Genomic DNA, 20,945 nt, shown 5'->3' on the forward strand with positions numbered 1-20,945 from the left:
TCTTCAGCGACCAACGATCTCCCAGCAGGGGCCTGATCGTTGGTCGCTGTCACACATAACGATTTTATTAACGATATCGTTGCTACGTCACAAAAAGCAACGATATCGTTAACGATATCGTTATGTGTGAAGGTACCTTAAGTAACACTAAGTCAGAGTGATGGGAGATGTTCAAACATTGGGTGGCGAGATTCTTCCGGCAACTCTCGAACCTCAGAAGCCTGAACAGGGATTGCCTGTATCAGAGCCTGAGGAGGAAACTCGAGCATCTTGTCTCGACTGGGGGTAGCCACAAGATCTCCAGTGTGAAATCATTTCTGAAGAGGTGTCAGTACGATAGGCACGCATCTTTGGTTTTTGAGAGGGATTACGGGAAGTATTACTCGTTCGACCCTTACAGAAGCTGCAAGATGTCAGTGAATAGTAAGATAGTGACAGGGCTGATAGACAGTACGGGATCCCTGAGAAGGCCCAGATCAGGGATCTTAGAGGTCGTCAATTCTTACTACTCGCACGTCTTGGGAAGGAAGGAACTGGATCATGACAGGATATCGGCTTTCCTGGCTGTTCCTGAGCCAGGGGCTGACATCTCGCTGGGCGGTTTGGCAGAAGCGATCAAAGAAGAGAAAGTGAGACTGGCGATCGATGGACTCAGGCCCAAAAAAATCGCCAGGTCCGGATGGCTTAACATCCGATTTCTTTAGGACCTTTAGGGACTCCTTGGTCCCCCTCTTGACTCAGATGTTTAATAAGGGTCTCTCCTTGGGCACTCTGCTGGGGTCATTAATGAGGTCAGCTTTGATCATTTTGTCAAAGGGTAAGGATCCGTCACACATTGAGAATTGGCGTCCCATAGCACTTCTCAATGTGGACAGGAAGGTTTTGGCTAAGGTACTTTTCAAGAGGTTGGTGAAGTTTGCGCCACAGCTCCTTTCGGAGGCCCAGCACTGTTGCGTTCCTGGCCGTAACACTTTCGCTGTCGTTCTTTGTGTCCGAGAGGCCGTGGAGCAAAGCAGGGCGGGCCTTTGGAAGGGGTTCTTGCGGACTCTGGATCAGGCAAAAGCCTTTGATTGGGTCGACCACGAGTACCTCTGGTCCACTCTTTTGAGGTATGGTCTGCCTGGAGGGTTTGTGGACTGGCTGAAGACCTTGTACGCAGGGGCTGAGACTTTCCCTCTGGTAAACGGGTGGATTGGACAACCTTTCAGGGTAGGATCTGGTGTCCGTAAGGGCTGCCCTCTTAGCCCTTTGCTTTACTCTTTTGCGATCAATCCTTTCCTCAGAAGGGTCGATCGTGGACCAGTGGCGCCGGAGGCTAGCCTGAGGGTAGTGGCCTACGCGGACGACATCACCGTCTTTGTTTCTTCGCAAGAGGCGATGGTGGTGATGTCAGAAGTGGAGAGCTACTCGGGGGCATCCGGGTCCAAGTTCAACCATGATAAGTGTGAGAGTCTCTGGCTGGGAGGCAGGGATCCTATGTTTGATCTTCCGGACACCCTCCCTGAACCGTAAGAACATGCCAAAGTCCTAGGCATCAAATTTGACCAGGGTGATTACCCCACAAAAAACTGGGAAAGCAGAATCAAAATTGTTGCCCAAAGAGTGGACCAATGGAAGGGTTGGTCTTTGACCCTGAGGGAAAGGGTTAACCTGTGCAAAGCTTTCCTGCTCCCCTTGCTAATCTACCTGGGCAGCGTCTGTGTCTTGCCAGAGCCTCTCTGGACACAGGTTTACAGTCTGTTCTTCCCCATGTTATGGGGGAATAGACTGAACCTAGTAAAGCGGGAGGTCACTTATCGCACGAGACTAGGAGGGTTGAATATGGTGAATCCCGTGGTGTTCCCAGTGAATAACTTTTTGAAAGTTAATATAGCAAACCTCTAGAAAGAGAGGGCTCCTCCATGGGTTTTCTCCTGCAAGGGATGGTTTCAGCCTTTCTTCCAGGAATGGGAGACAGGGGAAAGGTTCAAGGATCTTCGCACACCGCATGGGCATCTCCCGGCTTATGTTACCCCGGTTCTGAAAATGATGCGCCGGTGGGGTCTGAGAATGTGGGAGGTGAGGTCCCTCCGGAGGAAACTGCTCGACATGCGGGCCTTGTTTTCGCATTTTCAGAGACCATTGGTCCTCTGGGACTGCCCGAGTCGGGATCTAGAGGTTGGGTTGAGTTTGTTAAATGCTAACAGGATCCCCAAGAAGCATTGGGACTTGACTTGGGGCTGCTTCCAAGGTAAGTTGTATGTGAGGGACAATTTGAAGTACAGGAGCTCCTAGGACAGGAATTGTCCCCATGAGGCTTGTACTACCATGCTGGAAAGCATGGAGCACTTCCTGCTTCATTGTCCCTTTAATACAGAGGTGTACAACAGGGTGGGCGCTTCCATTGGTTGGCCGCGGCTGGCCACTCTGTCCTATGCCGAGTGGGCCTATGGAGCGTTCAGAGACCTCGGGAGAAGGGACCGAGCCACTTTTTCTTAGTTAGCGCAGTGGTCAGGTATTTCACGTGGAACGCACGAGTTTTAGTTTCGACGCAGAGTAAAATCCTCCGTGTAGATTAAGTTTGTAGCAGCATCCTAGGTGTCCTGGTGAAGGTGCGTTCTCTGGAGTGCGAAAGACTGGGTGCCCAGAGGGCGGCCCATCTCTGGAGGGGTTTCTCCTTCAGGGTGCCTTAGTCCGTTAGCGCTCCTATATCCTGGTGGTGGGCCGATGTCTTTACACCCTAGATTTTTGTTTTGTATTTCTGTTCCCTGAATAGGTTTGCAGGCATCGAACTTGAGCCTCGGGTGGTGAGAATGTAGGTTGTGTTCTGTGATGTTGGTTTATGTATATATTGTATTGTATATAGTGTGTATAATAGAGGGTCTTAGTTAGGTTGGGTGGGGGGGTTGGGGGGTTCAATGGCGGTGATAAGAGACTGATCTGGCCTGGCCCAGGCCCCGCATGGGGAAAAACTTTGGGGCCTGATCCTAGCTCGGATAATTCCTGAACTTTGTGGCCAGAGCTGGATCAGGGGTGGCGGGATAGTTAGAGTAGGTGTGTGTGTGTATATATATATATATATATATATATAAAATAAAATGGAAATATAATAAAAAAACAAATGTTAATGTTGTACACTGTGTTGTGTTTAGGTTTGTTGTAGGGTGAATGTGGTGGTGTAATGGGGGGCTGTAAGGTAAGGCAGTGGGACCAGCAGGGTTTTGTTGTGTTTGTGGTGTTGTATAATATTTGGTTTAGTATAATGTGTTTATAGTGTATATATTGTATATAATATTGTATATAGGACGGTGTGAATGTAGTTGGGGTTGTATATAGCAGTATGAATGAAGCTGGGCTGGGAGTCTTACATGATATTATACTATTTATTTTATGGGGGTATTCATGTAGCTATGGTTATATTTTCCCCCCTTTTAGTATTGTTTTCTTTATTTTATTTGAGTTTTTTTTCTTTCTTGTCTCAGATTTGTAGGTCATGAACTTTCTCCATTTTGGTTCCATTCTTTGTGATTCTGTCGTCTGATTGGAGTTTTGTTCTTATGTTTTGTTCAGTTGTGTTTTATTTTGTAATGTATTGTAGTTGTGTCACGTGAAGTATTTTTCTATCATAAAAGACCTACAATCTATTACTCCCTATTATCAGCCATTTAAAGAGAATGTCTCAGCACTTGATGATTGTTCAGACCAATTCCAGGCGCTCGGTCCTTCATGGCGGCCAATCATTTCTCTGCACTTTCCCTCTATGAAGCCGCAGCTGTCAATCACAGACGAGAGGGGTGGAGAATGAGAGAACAGGCAGGAGTGACGGTGGAAATAGACGTGTCGCCGGGCTGAATCACCGAGCGCCTGGACTTGGTCTAAACAGTCGTTGAGAGCCGACCACCTTCTTTAGCAGGAGGAGGCTCACGAGTCCTCACATCCGGTGCTGATGAGATGATCTTCCTCCTGCAGTGACACAGATGGCCTGTGTGTTGGGCTCTCCACGCATGTGTGGTGACTGGGACTCAGCCGCGACACATACAGCTGTGGTGCCGATCAGCCAGCGCGATCCAAGAAGCCGGGTTCCCCCTGCAGCTCGCTGAATAAGAGGGAACCCGAACAAATTCACTCATCTCTACTGCTGAGGGCAAATACGTCAGCGAGGGGAGAGCGTGGTCGCCATGTGCTTTCTACGTTCCATTCCTCACACACCGTGTCCTGTAGGGTCTCTGATCGGGGGGCTCCAGGAGGCAGTGCTCGATGTAGTTGGGCTGGTAGTGAAGGGTGTCGCAGGCTCTGCACATCTGGATCAGCCACACAGGACCCTGCGGCTCCGTCAGGCAGCAAATCGGCTCTCTGGGTTCAGTGTGAGACTTCCTGACAACAAAGAAAGAGCATGAGCGACACGAGGAGCATCTGTCACCCTGTGACCCCTCACTAGAGCCAGACACCCCCCCACACCCCATCGTTAGAGCCAGACACCCCCACACTAGAGCCAGAAACCACCACACCCCATTGAGCCAGACACCCCCACACTAGAGCCAGACACCCCCCCACACCCCATTGTTAGAGCCAGACACCCCCACACTAGAGCCAGAAACCCCCACACCCCATCACTACACAGCCAGACACCCCCACACCCCGTCACTAGAGCCAGACACCCCCACACTAGAGCCAGACACCCCCCCACACCCCATTGTTAGAGCCAGACACCCCCACACTAGAGCCAGAAACCCCCACACCCCATCACTACACAGCCAGACACCCCCACACCCCGTCACTAGAGCCAGACACCCCCACACTAGAGCCAGACACCCCCCCACACCCCATTGTTAGAGCCAGACACCCCCACACTAGAGCCAGAAACCCCCACACCCGATCACTACACAGCCAGACACCCCCACACCCCGTCACTAGAGCCACACACTCCCCGACCCCGTCACTACAGAGCCAGACACCCACACTCCCCGTCGTTATAGAGCCAGACACCCCCACACCCCATCACTAGAGCCAGACACCCCCACACCCCATCATTATAGAGCCAGACACCCCCACACCCCATCACTAGAGCCAGACACCCCACCGTTATAGAGCCAGACACCCCCACACCCCGTCACTAGAGCCAGACACCCCCACACCCCATCATTATAGAGCCAGACACCCCCACACCCCGTCACTAGAGCCAGACACCCCCACACCCCATCACTACAGAGCCAGACACCCCCACACCCCATCACTACAGAGCCAGACACCCCCACACCCCATCACTAGAGCCAGACACCCCCACTCCCCGTCGTTATAGAGCCAGACACCCCCACACCCCGTCGTTATAGAGCCAGACACCCCCACTCCCCGTCGTTATAGAGCCAGACACCCCCACTCCCCGTCGTTATAGAGCCAGACACCCCCACACCCCGTCACTAGAGCCAGACACCCCCACACCCCATCACTAGAGCCAGACACCCCACCGTTATAGAGCCAGACACCCCCACACCCCGTCACTAGAGCCAGACACCCCCACACCCCATCATTATAGAGCCAGACACCCCCACACCCCGTCACTAGAGCCAGACACCCCCACACCCCATCACTACAGAGCCAGACACCCCCACACCCCATCACTACAGAGCCAGACACCCCCACACCCCATCACTAGAGCCAGACACCCCCACTCCCCGTCGTTATAGAGCCAGACACCCCCACACCCCGTCGTTATAGAGCCAGACACCCCCACTCCCCGTCGTTATAGAGCCAGACACCCCCACTCCCCGTCGTTATAGAGCCAGACACCCCCACACCCCGTCACTAGAGCCAGACACCCCCACACCCCATCACTACAGAGCCAGACACCCCCACACCCCATCACTAGAGCCAGACACCCCCACACCCCGTCGTTATAGAGCCAGACACCCCCACACCCCGTCGTTATAGAGCCAGACACCCCCACACCCCGTCGTTATAGAGCCAGACACCCCCACTCCCCGTCGTTATAGAGCCAGACACCCCCACTCCCCGTCGTTATAGAGCCAGACACCCCCACACCCCATCGTTATAGAGCCAGACACCCCCACACCCCGTCACTAGAGCCAGACACCCCCACACCCCATCGTTATAGAGCCAGACACCCCCACACCCCGTCACTAGAGCCAGACACCCCCACACCCCGTCACTAGAGCCAGACACCCCCACACCCCATCGTTATAGAGCCAGACACCCCCACACCCCGTCACTAGAGCCAGACACCCCCACACCCCATCGTTATAGAGCCAGACACCCCCACACCCCATCGTTATAGAGCCAGACACCCCCACACCCCGTAGTTAGAGCCAGACACCCCCACACCCGGTCACTACAGAGCAGTTTCCGCTCACAGCAGACGGCTCATTATGATTAGTGATGAGTGAATATACTCGTTACTCGAGATTTCCCAGCATGCTCGGGGGTCCTCCGAGTATTCTTTAGCGCTCGGAGATTTCGTTTTCATCGCCGCAGCTGAACGATTTACATCTGATAGACAGCAGAAGTACATGTGGGGATTCCCCAGCAACCAGGCAACCCCCACATGTACTCAGGCTGGCTAGCAGCTGTAAATCATTCATCTCTGAGCAGTCACAAATACTCGGAGGACACTGAGCGTGCTCAGGAAATCTCCAGTAACGAGTGCACTCGCTCATCACTAGTCATGATGCATCAGGGACGTTCCGGTCACGGCCGACGGCTCGTTGCAGTGGATCAGTGAGTGGAGGTGGCCATGTTTTCCTTTCCGTGTGTCCTGCAGATAGCGGGCCCCATTTGGTTTTGCGCGGCAGTTTTCTCCCTCCCCATTGCCATGGTTACCTGACCGTACCTGGTGTATAAGCTCAGAATGGCGTCCAGTCCTCCCAGAATCATGGGCCGGGGCCCTGCGTCCCGCTCACAGTGTAGAGAGGACCCTTCCTGAGCCTCCAGGGCCCGCAGCACTTCCGCCAAGGCCACTTTTTTTGGTTTAAAGCATGAGCAGCAGGGGCCACAGCACAGGGCAGCCCTGGCGCCATACTCCTCCTCGTGGCTCTTCACAGCCTCCAGTCGGCTCATGTCTTCACTAGACATGGCGGTCAGTCTGTGCCCAAGATGTCCCCTCAACATAGCGGCCAACGCTGAGGAGAAAAACAGCAACCAATCAGCTGCCAGCTTAGCTATTTCCTATGCAGGGCAGTAGATGTAAGCTGTGATCTGATTGGCTGTCAGGAAGCTACAAGCTTACTGGTTGCTGCTGCTAACTACACCCCATGTGGAGGAGGAGTTGAACAAAGCAACGAATCAGCTTTATACTTCCAAGCCAAATGAAAGCTGGAATCTGGTTGGTTGCTATGGCCTGATCCACATGGAAGCGCCACGACGACAGCACGAGAGACGACCACACAGGGATCATTGACACAATTTATTGGACGTCGTCATCTGGACCTCACTATAGGTCAGTGTGAAGGCGGCAGCGCGACCGCTCATGTGACCCCTCGTTATCCCCTCCCCCGGAGCGACGGCCGCAGAGGGCAACACAGCGACTCCTGGCAGTGCACCGCAGGCGGCCAGGACGCCATCTTGTCTGGGGGAGGACAGCGTGGTAGACGGGTGACGCCCGGACGGAGCAGATCCTGATGGACCCGATCCTGGCACCTAAATTCCCTTTTAACCCTTACAGCAAAAAATAATTAAAACAAAGAAACGTGCAGCGAGATGAGCATGACCCCGCGGGCCCGGCCGCCGTCCCAACCCCCTGACCCCGCGTGCCCGGCTGCCGTCCCAACCCCCTGACCCCGCGTGCCCGGCTGCCGTCCCAACCTCCACCCCGGGTCCCGGCAACAGTCTCAACCCCCTGACCCCGAGGGCCCGGCAACCGTCCCAACCCCCTGACCCCGAGGGCCCGGCAACCATCCCAACCCCGAGGGCCCGGCGACCGTCCCAACCTCCGACCCCGTGGGCCCGGCTGCCGTCCCAACCCCCTGACCCCGCAGGCCCAGCAACCGTCCCAACCTCCACCCCGGGTCCCGGCAACAGTCTCAGCCCCCTGACCCCGAGGGCCCGGCAACCGTCCCAACCCCCTGACCCCGACAACCATCCCAACCCCGAGGGCCCGGCAACCGCCCCAACCTCCGACCCCGTGGGCCCGGCGACCGAACCAACCCCCTGACCCCGCTGTCCCAACCCCCTGACCCCGCGGGCCCAGCAACCGTCCCAACCCCCTGACCCCGCAGGCCCGGCAGCCGTCCCAACCTCCACCCCGGGTCCCGGCAACAGTCTCAGCCCCCTGACCCCGAGGGCCCGGCAACCGTCCCAACCTCCGACCCCGTAGGCCCGGCAACCGTCCCAACCCCCTGACCCCGAGGGCCCGGCAACCATCCCAACCCCGAGGGCCCGGCAACCGTCCCAACCTCCGACCCCGTGGGCCCGGCGACCGAACCAACCCCCTGACCCCGCTGTCCCAACCCCCTGACCCCACGGGCCCAGCAACCGTCCCAACCCCCTGACCCCGCAGGCCCGGCAGCCGTCCCAACCTCCACCCCGGGTCCCGGCAACAGTCTCAGCCCCCTGACCCCGAGGACCCGGCAACCGTCCCAACCTCCGACCCCGTGGGCCCGGCAACCGTCCCAACCCCCTGGCCCCGAGGGCCCGGCAACCGTCCCAACCCACTGACCCCGACAACCATCCCAACCCCGCGGGCCCGGCAACTGTCCCAACCTCCGACCCCGTGGGCCCGGCGACCGAACCAACCCCCTGACCCCACGGGCCCGGCCACTGTCACAACCCCATGACCCCGGCCACCGTCACATCCCCCTGACCCCACGGGCTCGGCCGCCATCCCAACCTCTGACCCCGTGGGCTCGGCAACCGAACCAACCCCCGACTCCGCCATCCCAACCTCCGACCCCGTGGGCCCGGCAACCGTCCCAACCCCGAGGGCCCGGCAACCGTCCCAACCCCCTGACCCCGAGGGCCCGGCAACCGTCCCAACCCCCTGACCCCGAGGGCCCGGCAACCGTCCCAACCTCCGACCCCGTGGGCCCGGCGACCGAACCAACCCCCTGACCCCACGGGCCCGGCCACTGTCACAACCCCATGACCCCGGCCACCGTCACATCCCCCTGACCCCACGGGCCCGGCCGCCATCCCAACCTCTGACCCCGTGGGCTCGGCAACCGAACCAACCCCCGACCCCGCGGGCCCAGCCACCGTCCCAACCCCCTGACCCGGCCCACCATCCCAACCTCCGCCCCGGGGACCCGGCCGCCATCGCAACCTCTGACCCCGTGGGCTCAGCAACCGAACCAACCCCCTGACCCCACCATCCCAACCTTCCCAACTCCAGCCCTGGGGGGCCCTGCCGCTGTCCCAACCTCCGACCCTGGGGGGGAAATTATGGGGAGCCCAGCCGCCATCCCAACCTCTGACTCCATAGGCCCGGCCGCTGTCCCAACCTCCGACCCCGCGGGCCCAACCGCTAACCCCTCGCAGGAAGCCCAACTCCTATGTAGCATCTGCCGGGACCGCTCTTATTTCTATTTGGCAACACAAAACATAAAATCAACAGGAAGCTAAATGTGCAAAACAGCGAGAAAGTCCGCGCAGAGAGCGTCTGCAGAGCTTAGTCTGCGCAGACCTCACACATGATTCGTGAGAGTAAAAATTGCGACAAACCGTGCGTCAACCGCAGCGCCGACACCTCGTACACAGGAGGCAATGTAAACAACCGCCAACAGCGGCAAACGGAGCAGAGCGGATTGTACAGATCATCACAACTGTACAGACTCGCGGATTGTACAGACTTGCGGATTGTACAGACTCCCGGCCGCTATAATTACCAATTAATCTGATTAATGAGACAGAATTCATACAGGATCAGATTCGTCATTCTCAAATTCAATCGAAATAAAAAATAAAATAAAATCATTTACTAAAAAGCCGCGATGAGACTCCACCCACCTGCACACCAATGGTGTCACACATCATGCCTTTTCCTCCAGTCACCCCCAGAGCTGCGCTCACAATTCGGATGTGTGTTTGTTTGAAAAGCGTCAATGTGCCAATATCAGACTCACAGAGACACCGGGGCAGAGACCGCCCCGATGTGACAGCTGCTCTGGAGGTGAGCGGAGCGCGGGCCCCGATGTGACAGCTGCTCTGGAGGTGAGCGGAGCGCGGGCCCCCAATGTCACAGCCGCTCTACTCTTGCAGGTTACAGCGTAGACGCCGCAGTGACAGTCACTCACAGACCGTCACTCACAGACCGTACATCAGACTACAATCTTGGATCGGGCGCAGCGGTCTCGCACACGGCGGAGTCTCCGCTGCAGTTCCCGTGCTGAGCAGCAGATGGCAGGACAGTGGCTCGTTTCTTATGGCACAGTCATTATGACGGACAGCACAACACACGGCGAGAAGCTGCCGCAGGGCCGGGACCACCCGTCCACCCCGCGCAGGCCACAACGGCTCGTATACACAGTGCGGCAGCGTGTCTATAAATATGGCTATATACACATGTACAGACAGCTATATACACAGACACCTGCAATAATAAGTTAAAAACTGCGCCCCCCGGTGGTTGTGACGCAGATGATGGCGATTTTGGTCCGAGAAGAGCTGCCCCCTGATAACGGCTCCACTGCCTGGTCCGGGGTGGTGGAGGGGCAGTCACAGGTCCGCGGACCCCGGGAGTGGTTACACCACATGAGTGTCCGCTCACTCCTCGGCCTCCGGATACGGCGAGGTCACCGCGTGCTCCTGGGTGATGGCCGCCAGCTCCTTCATGAACTCGGTGAAGATGACGGCACAGTAGACGGCGTTCTTGACCCGCAGCGCCTCGTTCTGCTTCTCTGCTGAGGTCTTAAAGATGGACGTCCCCGAGAGGGCGTGGAGGACCTGCCCGTCCCGGACATGCTGGAAGGCCATCTGTGCCGCCTGCCGCGCCCGCGTGGGGCTGTTAGTGTGCCGCAGGATCAGCTCTCCGATGGACGGCTTCCGGCTCTTCACTGCGGGAGACACAAGAAGTCAGGAGAACATCACAGCGCACACCCAGAGCTGCAAGCGCGGAACGTCTGAGGCTGAGCGCACACCCAGAGCTGCAAGCGCGGAACGTCAGAGCGCACACCCAGAGCTGCAAGCGCGGAACGTCTGAGGCTGAGCGCACACCCAGAGCTGCAAGCGCAGAACGTCAGAGCGCACACCCAGAGCTGCAAGAGGGGAACATCAGAGCGCACACCCAGAGCTGCAAGAGGGGAACGTCAGAGCGCACACCCAGAGCTGCAAGAGGGGAACGTCAGAGCGCACACCCAGAGCTGCTAGAGCGGAACGTCAAAGCGCACACCCAGGGCTGCAAGCGCCGAATGTCCGAGTGCACACCCAGAGCTGCAAGCACAGAAAGCCCAAGCACACACCCAGAGCTGCAGTCATTATTCTGCTGTTACATCTTGTCTTATGCTCCAGTCAACTCTATAGCTGTAGTCACTATTCTGCTGTCACATTGTGTCTTATCCTCCAGTCACCACCAGAGCTGCAGTCACTATTCCGCTGTTTTGCAGCATCAGTACTTGTAGACATGGCGGTTAGTGACCTCACCCAGTGTGTCGGAGCGGCGCAGGGCGGGCACAGATCCTTGTCCCTCACCCCACTCCAGCTTTCCCCGGGCGATGAGGAACTTTTTGGCTTTGAGGAGGAGGATGGGGAAGTCGTCCTGCGCGGCTGCGAACGCTTCTATCTTATTCTTCACGGAGCCCAGAACCTGTAAGAGATGAAACCATGAACGAAGCCCAGAGACGCAGGCGGAGCGAAGCCCAGAGACGCAGGCGGAGCGAAGCCCAGAGACGCAGGCGGAGCGAAGCCCAGAGACGCAGGCGGAGCGAAGCCCAGAGACGCAGGCGGAGCGAAGCCCAGAGACGCAGGCGGAGCGAAGCCCAGAGACGCAGGCGGAGCGAAGCCCAGAGACGCAGGCGGAGCAAAGCCCAGAGACGCAGGCGGAGCAAAGCCCAGAGACGCAGGCGGAGCGAAACCCAGAGACGCAGGCGGAGCAAAGCCCAGAGACGCAGGCGGAGCGAAGCCCAGAGACGCAGGCGGAGCGAAGCCCAGAGACGCAGGCAGCGAAGCCCAGAGACGAAGGCGGAGCAAAGCCCAGAGACGCAGGCAGCAAAGCCCAGAGACGCAGGCGGAGCAAAGCCCAGAGACGCAGGCAGCAAAGCCCAGAGACACAGGCAGCAAAGCCCAGAGACGCAGGCGGAGCGAAGCCCAGAGACGCAGGCAGCGAAGCCCAGAGACGCAGGCAGCAAAGCCCAGAGACGCAGGCAGCAAAGCCCAGAGACGCAGGCAGCAAAGCCCAGAGACGCAGGCAGCAAAGCCCAGAGACGCAGGCAGCGAAGCCCAGAGACGCAGGCAGCAAAGCCCAGAGACGCAGGCAGCAAAGCCCAGAGACGCAGGCAGCAAAGCCCAGAGACGCAGGCAGCGAAGCCCAGAGACGCAGGCAGCGAAGCCCAGAGACGCAGGCGGAGCGAAGCCCAGAGACGCAGGCGGAGCGAAGCCCAGAGACGCAGGCGGAGCGAAGCCCAGAGACGCAGGCAGCGAAGCCCAGAGACGCAGGCAGCGAAGCCCAGAGACGCAGGCAGCGAAGCCCAGAGACGCAGACGGAGCGAAGCCCAGAGACGCAGGCAGCGAAGCCCAGAGATGCAGATGGAGCGATGCCCAGAGACGCAGATGGAGCGATGCCCAGAGTAGCCGGGGGTGCGAAGCCCAGAGTCGTCGGGGGTGCGAAGCCCAGAGACACCGGGGAAGCCCCATCAGCCTCACCTGCACCAAGGACTTGACACTGGGCTGGAACACCATGTTGGTGTTGAGCAGGAAGGAGCGGAGCAGCGGCTGCGGGTGACATGCCAGCTGTGCCACCATGCCAGTCAGCAGGAAGTTGACGTACAGCGAGTTGGTCAGCATGTTCTCCAACTTGGCAAAGATGATGGCGATGAACGGACCTGCGGCAAAAACGATCACAGGATTACACCCGGTGCCAGCCGGGCATCAGGAAAGGCACCAAGTCTGGCGCACAACAATGGAGGGGAGTGAGTGGGAGGGAAGTCACATGAAAGGGCGAGGGGCAGGCACAGGCCAGCCTCACATAGGGCGAGGGGCAAGCATAGACAGGCCTCAGAGGGCGAGGCACAGGCCGGCCTTATAGAGGGCGAGGCACAGGCCGGCCTTATAGAGGGCGAGGCACAGGCCGGCCTTATAGAGGGCGAGGCACAGGCCGGCCTTATAGAGGGCGAGGCACAGGCCGGCCTTATAGAGGGCGAGGCACAGGCCGGCCTTACAGAGGGCGAGGCACAGGCCGGCCTTATAGAGGGCGAGGGGGATGCACAGGCCGGCCTCACATAGGGCAAGGGGGAGGCACAGGCTGGCCTCACATAAGGTGAGGGGCAGGCACAGGCCGGCCTCAGAGGATGCACAGGCCGGCCTCATAGGGCGAGGGGGAGGCACAGGCTGGCCTCATATAGGGCGAGGCACAGGCCGGCCTCATATAGGATGAGGGGGAGGCACAGGCCGGCCTTATAGAGGGCGAGGGGGATGCACAGGCTGGCCTCACATAGGGTGAGGGGCAGGCACAGGCCGGCCTCAGAGGGCGAGGGGGATGCACAGGCCGGCCTCATAGGGCGAGGGGGAAAACAGGCCGGCCTAATATAGGGCGAGGCACAGGCCGGCCTCATATAGGATGAGGGGGAGGCACAGGCCGGCCTCATATAGGGCGAGGGGAGGCACAGGCTGGCCTCATATAGGGCGAGGGGGAGGCACAAGTCGGCTTCATATAGGGCGAGGCACAGGCCGGCCTCATATAGGGCAGGGGCAGGCACAGGCCGGCCTCATAAAGGGCGGGGGGCAGGCACAGGCCGGCCTCATATAGGGCGGGGGCAGGCACAGCCCGGCCTCATATAGGGCAGGGGCAGGCACAGCCCGGCCTCATATAGGGTGAGGGGCAGGCACAGGCCAGCCTCATATAGGGCGAGGGGCAGGCACAGGCCGGCCTCATATAGGTTGGGGGGCAGATGGCAGGCAGAGGCCGGCATTATGCAGATTATGAAGTGGTAGCCATCACGGGTCTGCCCACCTGTGTATGGCTGGCCTCCGTTCTGGGCCCGCAGGGGGCTGCACAGGAAGAGGGTCAGCGAGTCGGAGCGGCTCTTTGAGTTGTCCATTTCCCGGTGGTCTTCGCCATCTAGCTCGTCCTCTGGGGGGATGGTCATGTGCCCGTCTGCTGGCTCCTCCTGAACGGCCACCACCCGCATGCTGTCCTCCATTTTCTTCAGCTCCTCCCCCAGCACCTCGATGCTCACATGGGCCCCATTTGCCTCGGCCGGGGCCCGGTCCAGCAGCTCATCGATCAGACTGTCCACAGAGTCTGTTGTGTCCCACTGAGTCGCCGCCCAGCGTGGTGTCTCCCCTCGGTCTGGCGCTTTCTCCCGAACTCTCTGCTCCACACCGTCGGCTCTGCTCATCGCTCCGTCTTCCCTCTTCACCTTTTTAATCTCAAAGTTATCAGTTTGCCCCAGATTCGCCACCCTCTGCGAGCCCCCCAGTTGCCCCTGCTCCTCTGACACCGCCCCATTCATAAGAGCAGGTACCGGTGCCCTATCACGAGATGATTCAGAGTAGCCGCCATCACAGGCTGCAGCGCGGTGCCCGGCCTCCTCCTCCTGCAGGCTGCGCTTCTTAGTCCGCGGGGTAATGCTGTGCCGCCGTGACTCCCGCTCCCTGTCCTGGCTCCTGGAGGAGGAGGGAGGGGGAGAGAAATAATCGGGGGACACGGAGACCTCCTCAGGGGTGGGGGGCGAGACACTGCGTGGGCTGGGCTCCTCACCATCATAGGGGGCGGACCAGACACGGCAGGCGCGGGCGCAGCGGTTAATGCTGACCCGAGCCTCCTGCAAATATTCCAGATAATTCCCGTCCAGCTCAGACACTTCATCCCATGAGACGGAGCCATGGCGGGGGCTGCTGGGGTCCGGAGGGGAGAAGACTGGGGAGCGGTGCGAGGGGCTGTCAGGGGTAGACTGACGCATGAAGAAGCCCATCCTGGAGGGGGTGGCGGGGCGCGGCACAGTGTGGACGGAGGACGTGTCAATGCTCGGGCTGCCCTGAGCTGCGGAGACAGAAGAGAAGGCACTGAATGGGCAGATCCTGGAACTATCACCAGGGGGTGCTATACCAGATAGGGGGGCAGTACTACAGAAGCTGTACAAGCACAAAGGGGCAATACTACAGCAGCTGCACAAGCACAAAGGGGCAGTACTACAGCAACTGCACAAGCACAATGGGGCAATACTAAAGCAGCTGTACAAGCATAAAAGGGCAGTACTACAGCAGCTGTTACCCATACACGGGGGGGCTACAGCAGCTATACTCACCCAAAGGGGCAGTGCTACAGCAGCTGTACGCATACACAGGGGGCTACAGCAGCTGTACTTGCATAAAGGGGCAGTACTACAGCAGCTGTACTTGTACCAATGGGCAGTACTACAGCAGCTGTACTCATACACGGGGAGCTACAACAGCTGTACTTGCATAAAGGGGCAATACTACAGCAGCTGTACTCGCACAAAGGGGCAATACTACAGCAGCTGTACTTGCACAAAGGGGCAGTACTACAGCAGCTGTACTCGCACAAAGGGGCAGTACTACAGTAGCTGTACTCGCACAAAGAGGCAATACTACAGCAGCTATACTCGCACAAGTGGGCAGTACTACAGCAGCTGTACTCTTAGGGCAGTATTATGGTAGTTATATTCTTGTACATAGGGGCAGTATTATAGATATTCTTGTACATAGGGGGCAGTATTATAGTAGTTATATTCCTGTACTATACGAGCAGTATTATAGTAGTTATATTCTTGTACATAGGGACAGTATTATAGTAGTTATATTCTTGTACATAGGGGCAGTATTATAGTAGTTATATTCTTGTACATAGGGGCAGTATTATAGTAGTTATATTCTTGTACATAGGGGCAGTATTATAGTAGTTATATTCTTTTACATAGGGGCAGTATTATAGATATTCTTGTACATAGGGGGCAGTATTATAGTAGTTATATTCCTGTACTATACGAGCAGTATTATAGTAGTTATATTCTTGTACATAGGGACAGTATTATAGTAGTTATATTCTTGTACATAGGGGCAGTATTATAGTAGTTATATTCTTGTACATAGGGGCAGTATTATAGTAGTTATATTCTTTTACATAGGGGCAGTATTATAGTAGTTATATTCTTGTACATAGGAGCAGTATTATAGTAGTTATATTCTTGTACATAGTGGCAGTATTATAGTAGTTATATTCTTGTACATAGGGGCAGTATTATAGTAGTTATATTCTTGTACAGAGGAGCAGTATTATAGTAGTTATATTCTTGTACATAGGGGACAGTATTATAGTAGTTATATTCTTGTACATAGGGAGCAGTATTATAGTAGTTATATTCCTGTACATAGGGGACAGTATTATAGTAGATATGTTTGCGTTTTTCTTACCTTTACTCCATGTGGCGTGCTCTTCTTCTCTTTCCTGGGATAAACTGTCCTTTCTGCAACATTTTGGGATTAGGGACAAGAACTTATCCGCTGTCTTTGAGTACAAGTCCAGATCCTTCACTGCTCTTCTCTGGCTCAGCATCACGTGATTGCAGGGGATGAGATATCTGAGAAGAGACAAAAATAGACTGAACATATCCAAAATGTGAACTGATCGATATAGTGACTGCAGCTCTGGAGGATAACACACGATGTAACAACAGAATAGTGAGTGCAGCTCTGGAAGTGACTGGAGGATAAGACATGATGTAACAGCAGAATAGTGAGCGCAGCTCTGGAGGTGACTGGGGGATAAGACACGATGTAACAGCAGAATAGTGAGCGCAGCTCTGGAGGTGACTGGGGGATAAGACACGATGTAACAGCAGAATAGTGAGCGCAGCTCTGGAGGTGACTGGAGGATAAAACACGATGTAACAGCAGAATAGTGAGCGCAGCTCTGGAGGTGACTGGAGGATAAGACATGATGTAACAGCAGAATAGTGAGCGCAGCTCTGGAGGTGACTGGAGGATAAAACACGATGTAACAGCAGAATAGTGAGCGCAGCTCTGGAGGTGACTGGAGGATAACACATGATGTAGAGACGGTGGGGGTGGTCAGCTCTGGAGGTGACTGGAGGATAAGACATGATGTAACAGCAGAATAGTGAGCGCAGCTCTGGAGGTGACTGGAGGATAAGACATGATGTAACAGCAGAATAGTGAGCGCAGCTCTGGAGGTGACTGGAGGATAAAACACGATGTAACAGCAGAATAGTGAATGCAGCTCTGGAGGAGACTGGAGGATAACACATGATGTAGAGATGGTGGGGGTGGTCAGCTCTGGAGGTGACTGGAGGATAAAACACGATGTAACAGCAGAATAGTGAGCGCAGCTCTGGAGGTGACTGGAGGATAAGACATGATGTAACAGCAGAATAGTGAGCGCAGCTCTGGAAGTGACTGGGGGATAAGACATGATGTAACAGCAGAATAGTGAGCGCAGCTCTGGAGGTGACTGGAGGATAAAACACGATGTAACAGCAGAATAGTGAATGCAGCTCTGGAGGTGACTGGAGGATAACACATGATGTAGAGATGGTGGGGGTGGTCAGCTCTGGAGGTGACTGGAGGATAAGACACGATGTAACAGCAGAATAGTGAGCGCAGCTCTGGAGGTGACTGGAGGATAACATGATGTAGAGGGTAAGACACGATGTAGGGTGGTAAGGTCAGGTGTGCTTCTGGGCGGCCCCCTCGGAGCGCGGAGCCCACCTACCTCAGCAGCAGCTGCAGCAGGACGTCCTCGCAGTTCAGGTTGAGCAGAGTGCGGAACAGCGTCAGAGACACCATGCAGAGCTGCGGGAAGGAGATGGCACAGGAGCATGAGTGGTTATGTGACTACAACATATCCCCCCGGGCTCACAGTCCTGGGGGCATCGATGGCGGACGTCCTGGCCTGACGGGATGTTTCCTTAACGTCACAGCTGAGGGTTTGTTACAATAGACTCCAGTCTGGACCATCCTGCGGTATAAGCTTCCACAGCCCTAATCGGTGTCCTGTGCTGAGGTTTTGCTACAATGTACCAGTACACAGGCCCTCAGCGGTCGGCGCTCACCCGGGAGTTGCTGGCGATGCGGCTGGTCAGGGTGTGCAGGATGGTGGCGCTGTCGTGCCGGTGCAGGAGGATGAATCTCAGGAAGGTTTTCAGCAGCGCCGTCTCACTGATGCTGCGCAGGAAGAGCTCCAGGTAGGCGGTGCTGGCGATCATCTCCTCGATGGAAGTCTGGGGGAGATGGGCAGAATTTACCGGGGGGCCGGGAGCAGACGACATTATCCTGTGCTATTCCCAGACCCCCAACACTCACCTTGTGCAACGCAGGACCCATCACCGGCACCAGGAAGCCATTGTGTATGTACTCCACCAGCTGGTTCTGGACCAGAGGATGAGCCACCTGGGGGCACAGGAAAGGATCAGCATGGCCGGGGAAGGGGAAGACGAGGCCGTCGGCAGGGGTCGGGGAAGAGGAAGACAAGGCCGTCGGCAGGGGTCGGGGAAGGGGAAGACGAGGCCGTCGGCAGGGACCGGGGAAGAGGAAGACGAGGCCGTCGGCAGGGACCGGGGAAGGGGAAGACGAGGCCGCCGGCAATGGCCGCAGAGGGGAAGACGAGGCCGTCGGCAGGGGCCGGGGAAGGGGAAGACTAGGCCGTCGGCAGGGGTCGGGGAAGAGGAAGACGAGGCCGTCGGCAGGGGTCGGGGAAGAGGAAGACGAGGCCGTCGGCAGGGACCGGGGAAGGGGAAGACGAGGCCGTCGGCAGGGGCTGGGGAAGACGAGGCCGTCGGCAGGGGCGGGGAAGGGGAAGACGAGGCCGTCGGCGGGGAAGGGGAAGACGAGGCCGTCGGCAGGGCCGGGGAAGGGGAAGACGAGGCCGTCGGCAGGGCCGGGGAAGGGGAAGACGAGGCCGTAGGCAGGGACGGGGAAGGGGAAGACGAGGCCGTTGGCAGGGACCGGGGAAGGGGAAGACGAGGCCGTCGGCAGGGCCGGGGAAGGGGAAGACGAGGCCGTCGGCAGGGCCGGGGAAGGGGAAGACGAGGCCGTCGGCAGGGTCGGGGAAGGGGAAGACGAGGCCGTCGGCAGGGCCGGGGAAGGGGAAGACGAGGCCGTCGGCAGGGCCGGGGAAGGGGAAGACGAGGCCGTCGGCAGGGGCCGGGGAAGGGGAAGACAAGGCCGCCGGCAGGGGCCGGGGAAGACGAGGCTGCCGGCAGGGGCCACAGAGGAGAAGACGAGGCCGTCTGCAGGGGGCGCACTGACGTCAGCAGGGGCCGCAGAGGGGGAAGACGAGGCCGCCGGCAGGGGCCGCAGAGGGGAAGACGAGGCCGTCTGCAGGGGGCGCACTGACGTCGGGAGGGGACGCAGAGGGGAAGGCGGTGCCGTCTGCAGGGGGCGCACTGCCGTCTACAGGGGACGCAGAGGGGAAGGCGGTGCCGTCTGCAGGGGGCGCACTGACGTCAGCAGGGGACGCAGAGGGGAAGACGAGGCCGCCGGCAGGGGCCGCAGAGGGGAAGACGAGGCCGTCTGCAGGGGGCGCACTGACGTCGGCAGGGGATGCAGAGGGGAAGGCGGTGCCGTCTGCAGGGGGCGCACTGACGTCGGCAGGGGACGCAGAGGGGAAGACGAGGCCGTCTGCAGGGGGCGCACTGACGTCGGCAGGGGACGCAGAGGGGAAGGCGGTGCCGTCTGCAGGGGACGCAGAGGGGAAGGCGGTGCCGTCTGCAGGGGGCGCACTGACGTCAGCAGGGGACGCAGAAGGGAAGGCGGTGCCGTCTGCAGGGGGCACACGGCCGTCTACAGGGGCCGCAGAGGGGAAGACGAGGCCGTCTGCAGGGGGCGCACTGACGTCAGCAGGGGACGCAGAGGGGAAGGCGGTGCCGTCTGCAGGGGGCGCACGGCTGTCTACAGGGGACGCAGAGGGGAAGGCGGTGCCGTCTGCAGGGGGCGCACGGCCGTCTACAGGGGACGCAGAGGGGAAGGCGGTGCCGTCTGCAGGGGGCGCACTGACGTCGGCAGGGGACGCAGAGGGGAAGGCGGTGCCGTCTGCAGGGGGCGCACGGCCGTCTACAGGGGACGCAGAGGGGAAGGCGGTGCCGTCTGCAGGGGGCGCACTGACGTCGGCAGGGGACGCAGAGGGGAAGGCGGTGCCGTCTGCAGGGGGCGCACGGCCGTCTACAGGGGACGCAGAGGGGAAGGCGGTGCCGTCTGCAGGGGGCGCACTGACGTCAGCAGGGGACGCAGAGGGAAAGGCGGTGCCGTCTGCAGGGGGCACACGGCCGTCTACAGGGGACGCAGAGGGGAAGGCGGTGCCGTCTGCAGGGGGCGCACGGACGTCAGCAGGGGACGCAGAGGGGAAGGCGGTGCCGTCTGCAGGGGGCGCACAGCCGTCTACAGGGGACGCAGAGGGGAAGGCGGTGCCGTCTACAGGGGACGCAGAGGGGAAGGCGGTGCCGTCTACAGGGGACGCAGAGGGGAAGGCGGTGCCGTCTACAGGGGACGCAGAGGGGAAGGCGGTGCCGTCTACAGGGGACGCAGAGGAGCAGGCGGTGCCGTCTGCAGGGGGCGCACTGACATCAGCAGGGGACGCAGAGGGGAAGGCGGTGCCGTCTGCAGGGGGCGCACTGACATCAGCAGGGGACGCAGAGGAGCAGGCGGTGCCGTCGGCTGGGGGCGCACTGACATCAGCAGGGGACGCAGAGGAGCAGGCGGTGCCGTCGGCTGGGGGCGCACTGACATCAGCAGGGGACGCAGAGGAGCAGGCTGTGCCGTCTGCAGGGGGCGCACGGACATCAGCAGGGGACGCAGAGGAGCAGGCTGTGCCGTCTGCAGGGGGCGCACGG

General features: G+C 58.5%; 1 protein-coding gene across 3 annotated transcripts in view; it reads right to left on the minus strand.

The window, feature by feature from the left end:
* Positions 1-9,854: 9,854 nt before the first annotated feature.
* FHIP1B (FHF complex subunit HOOK interacting protein 1B) overlaps positions 9,855-20,945 on the minus strand; it is a 50,189-nt gene continuing 39,098 nt past the window's right edge. For 2 of the 3 annotated variants that reach the window (XM_069759601.1, XM_069759602.1), the window contains exons 6-13: positions 18,421-18,507; positions 18,171-18,338; positions 17,831-17,910; positions 16,513-16,679; positions 14,090-15,121; positions 12,784-12,962; positions 11,566-11,728; positions 9,855-10,979 (exon numbers count right to left, since the gene is read on the minus strand). In XM_069759601.1, the coding sequence (XP_069615702.1) occupies positions 10,690-10,979; positions 11,566-11,728; positions 12,784-12,962; positions 14,090-15,121; positions 16,513-16,679; positions 17,831-17,910; positions 18,171-18,338; positions 18,421-18,507 (2,166 nt within the window). In that variant the 3' untranslated portion in view covers positions 9,855-10,689. The remainder of the gene's footprint in view (positions 10,980-11,565; positions 11,729-12,783; positions 12,963-14,089; positions 15,122-16,512; positions 16,680-17,830; positions 17,911-18,170; positions 18,339-18,420; positions 18,508-20,945) is intronic. The other variant, XM_069759603.1, reaches the window with a different exon arrangement.

This window comes from Ranitomeya imitator, chromosome 3 (genome assembly GCF_032444005.1).
Source record: "Ranitomeya imitator isolate aRanImi1 chromosome 3, aRanImi1.pri, whole genome shotgun sequence".
NCBI classification, from domain to species: Eukaryota; Metazoa; Chordata; class Amphibia; order Anura; family Dendrobatidae; genus Ranitomeya; species Ranitomeya imitator.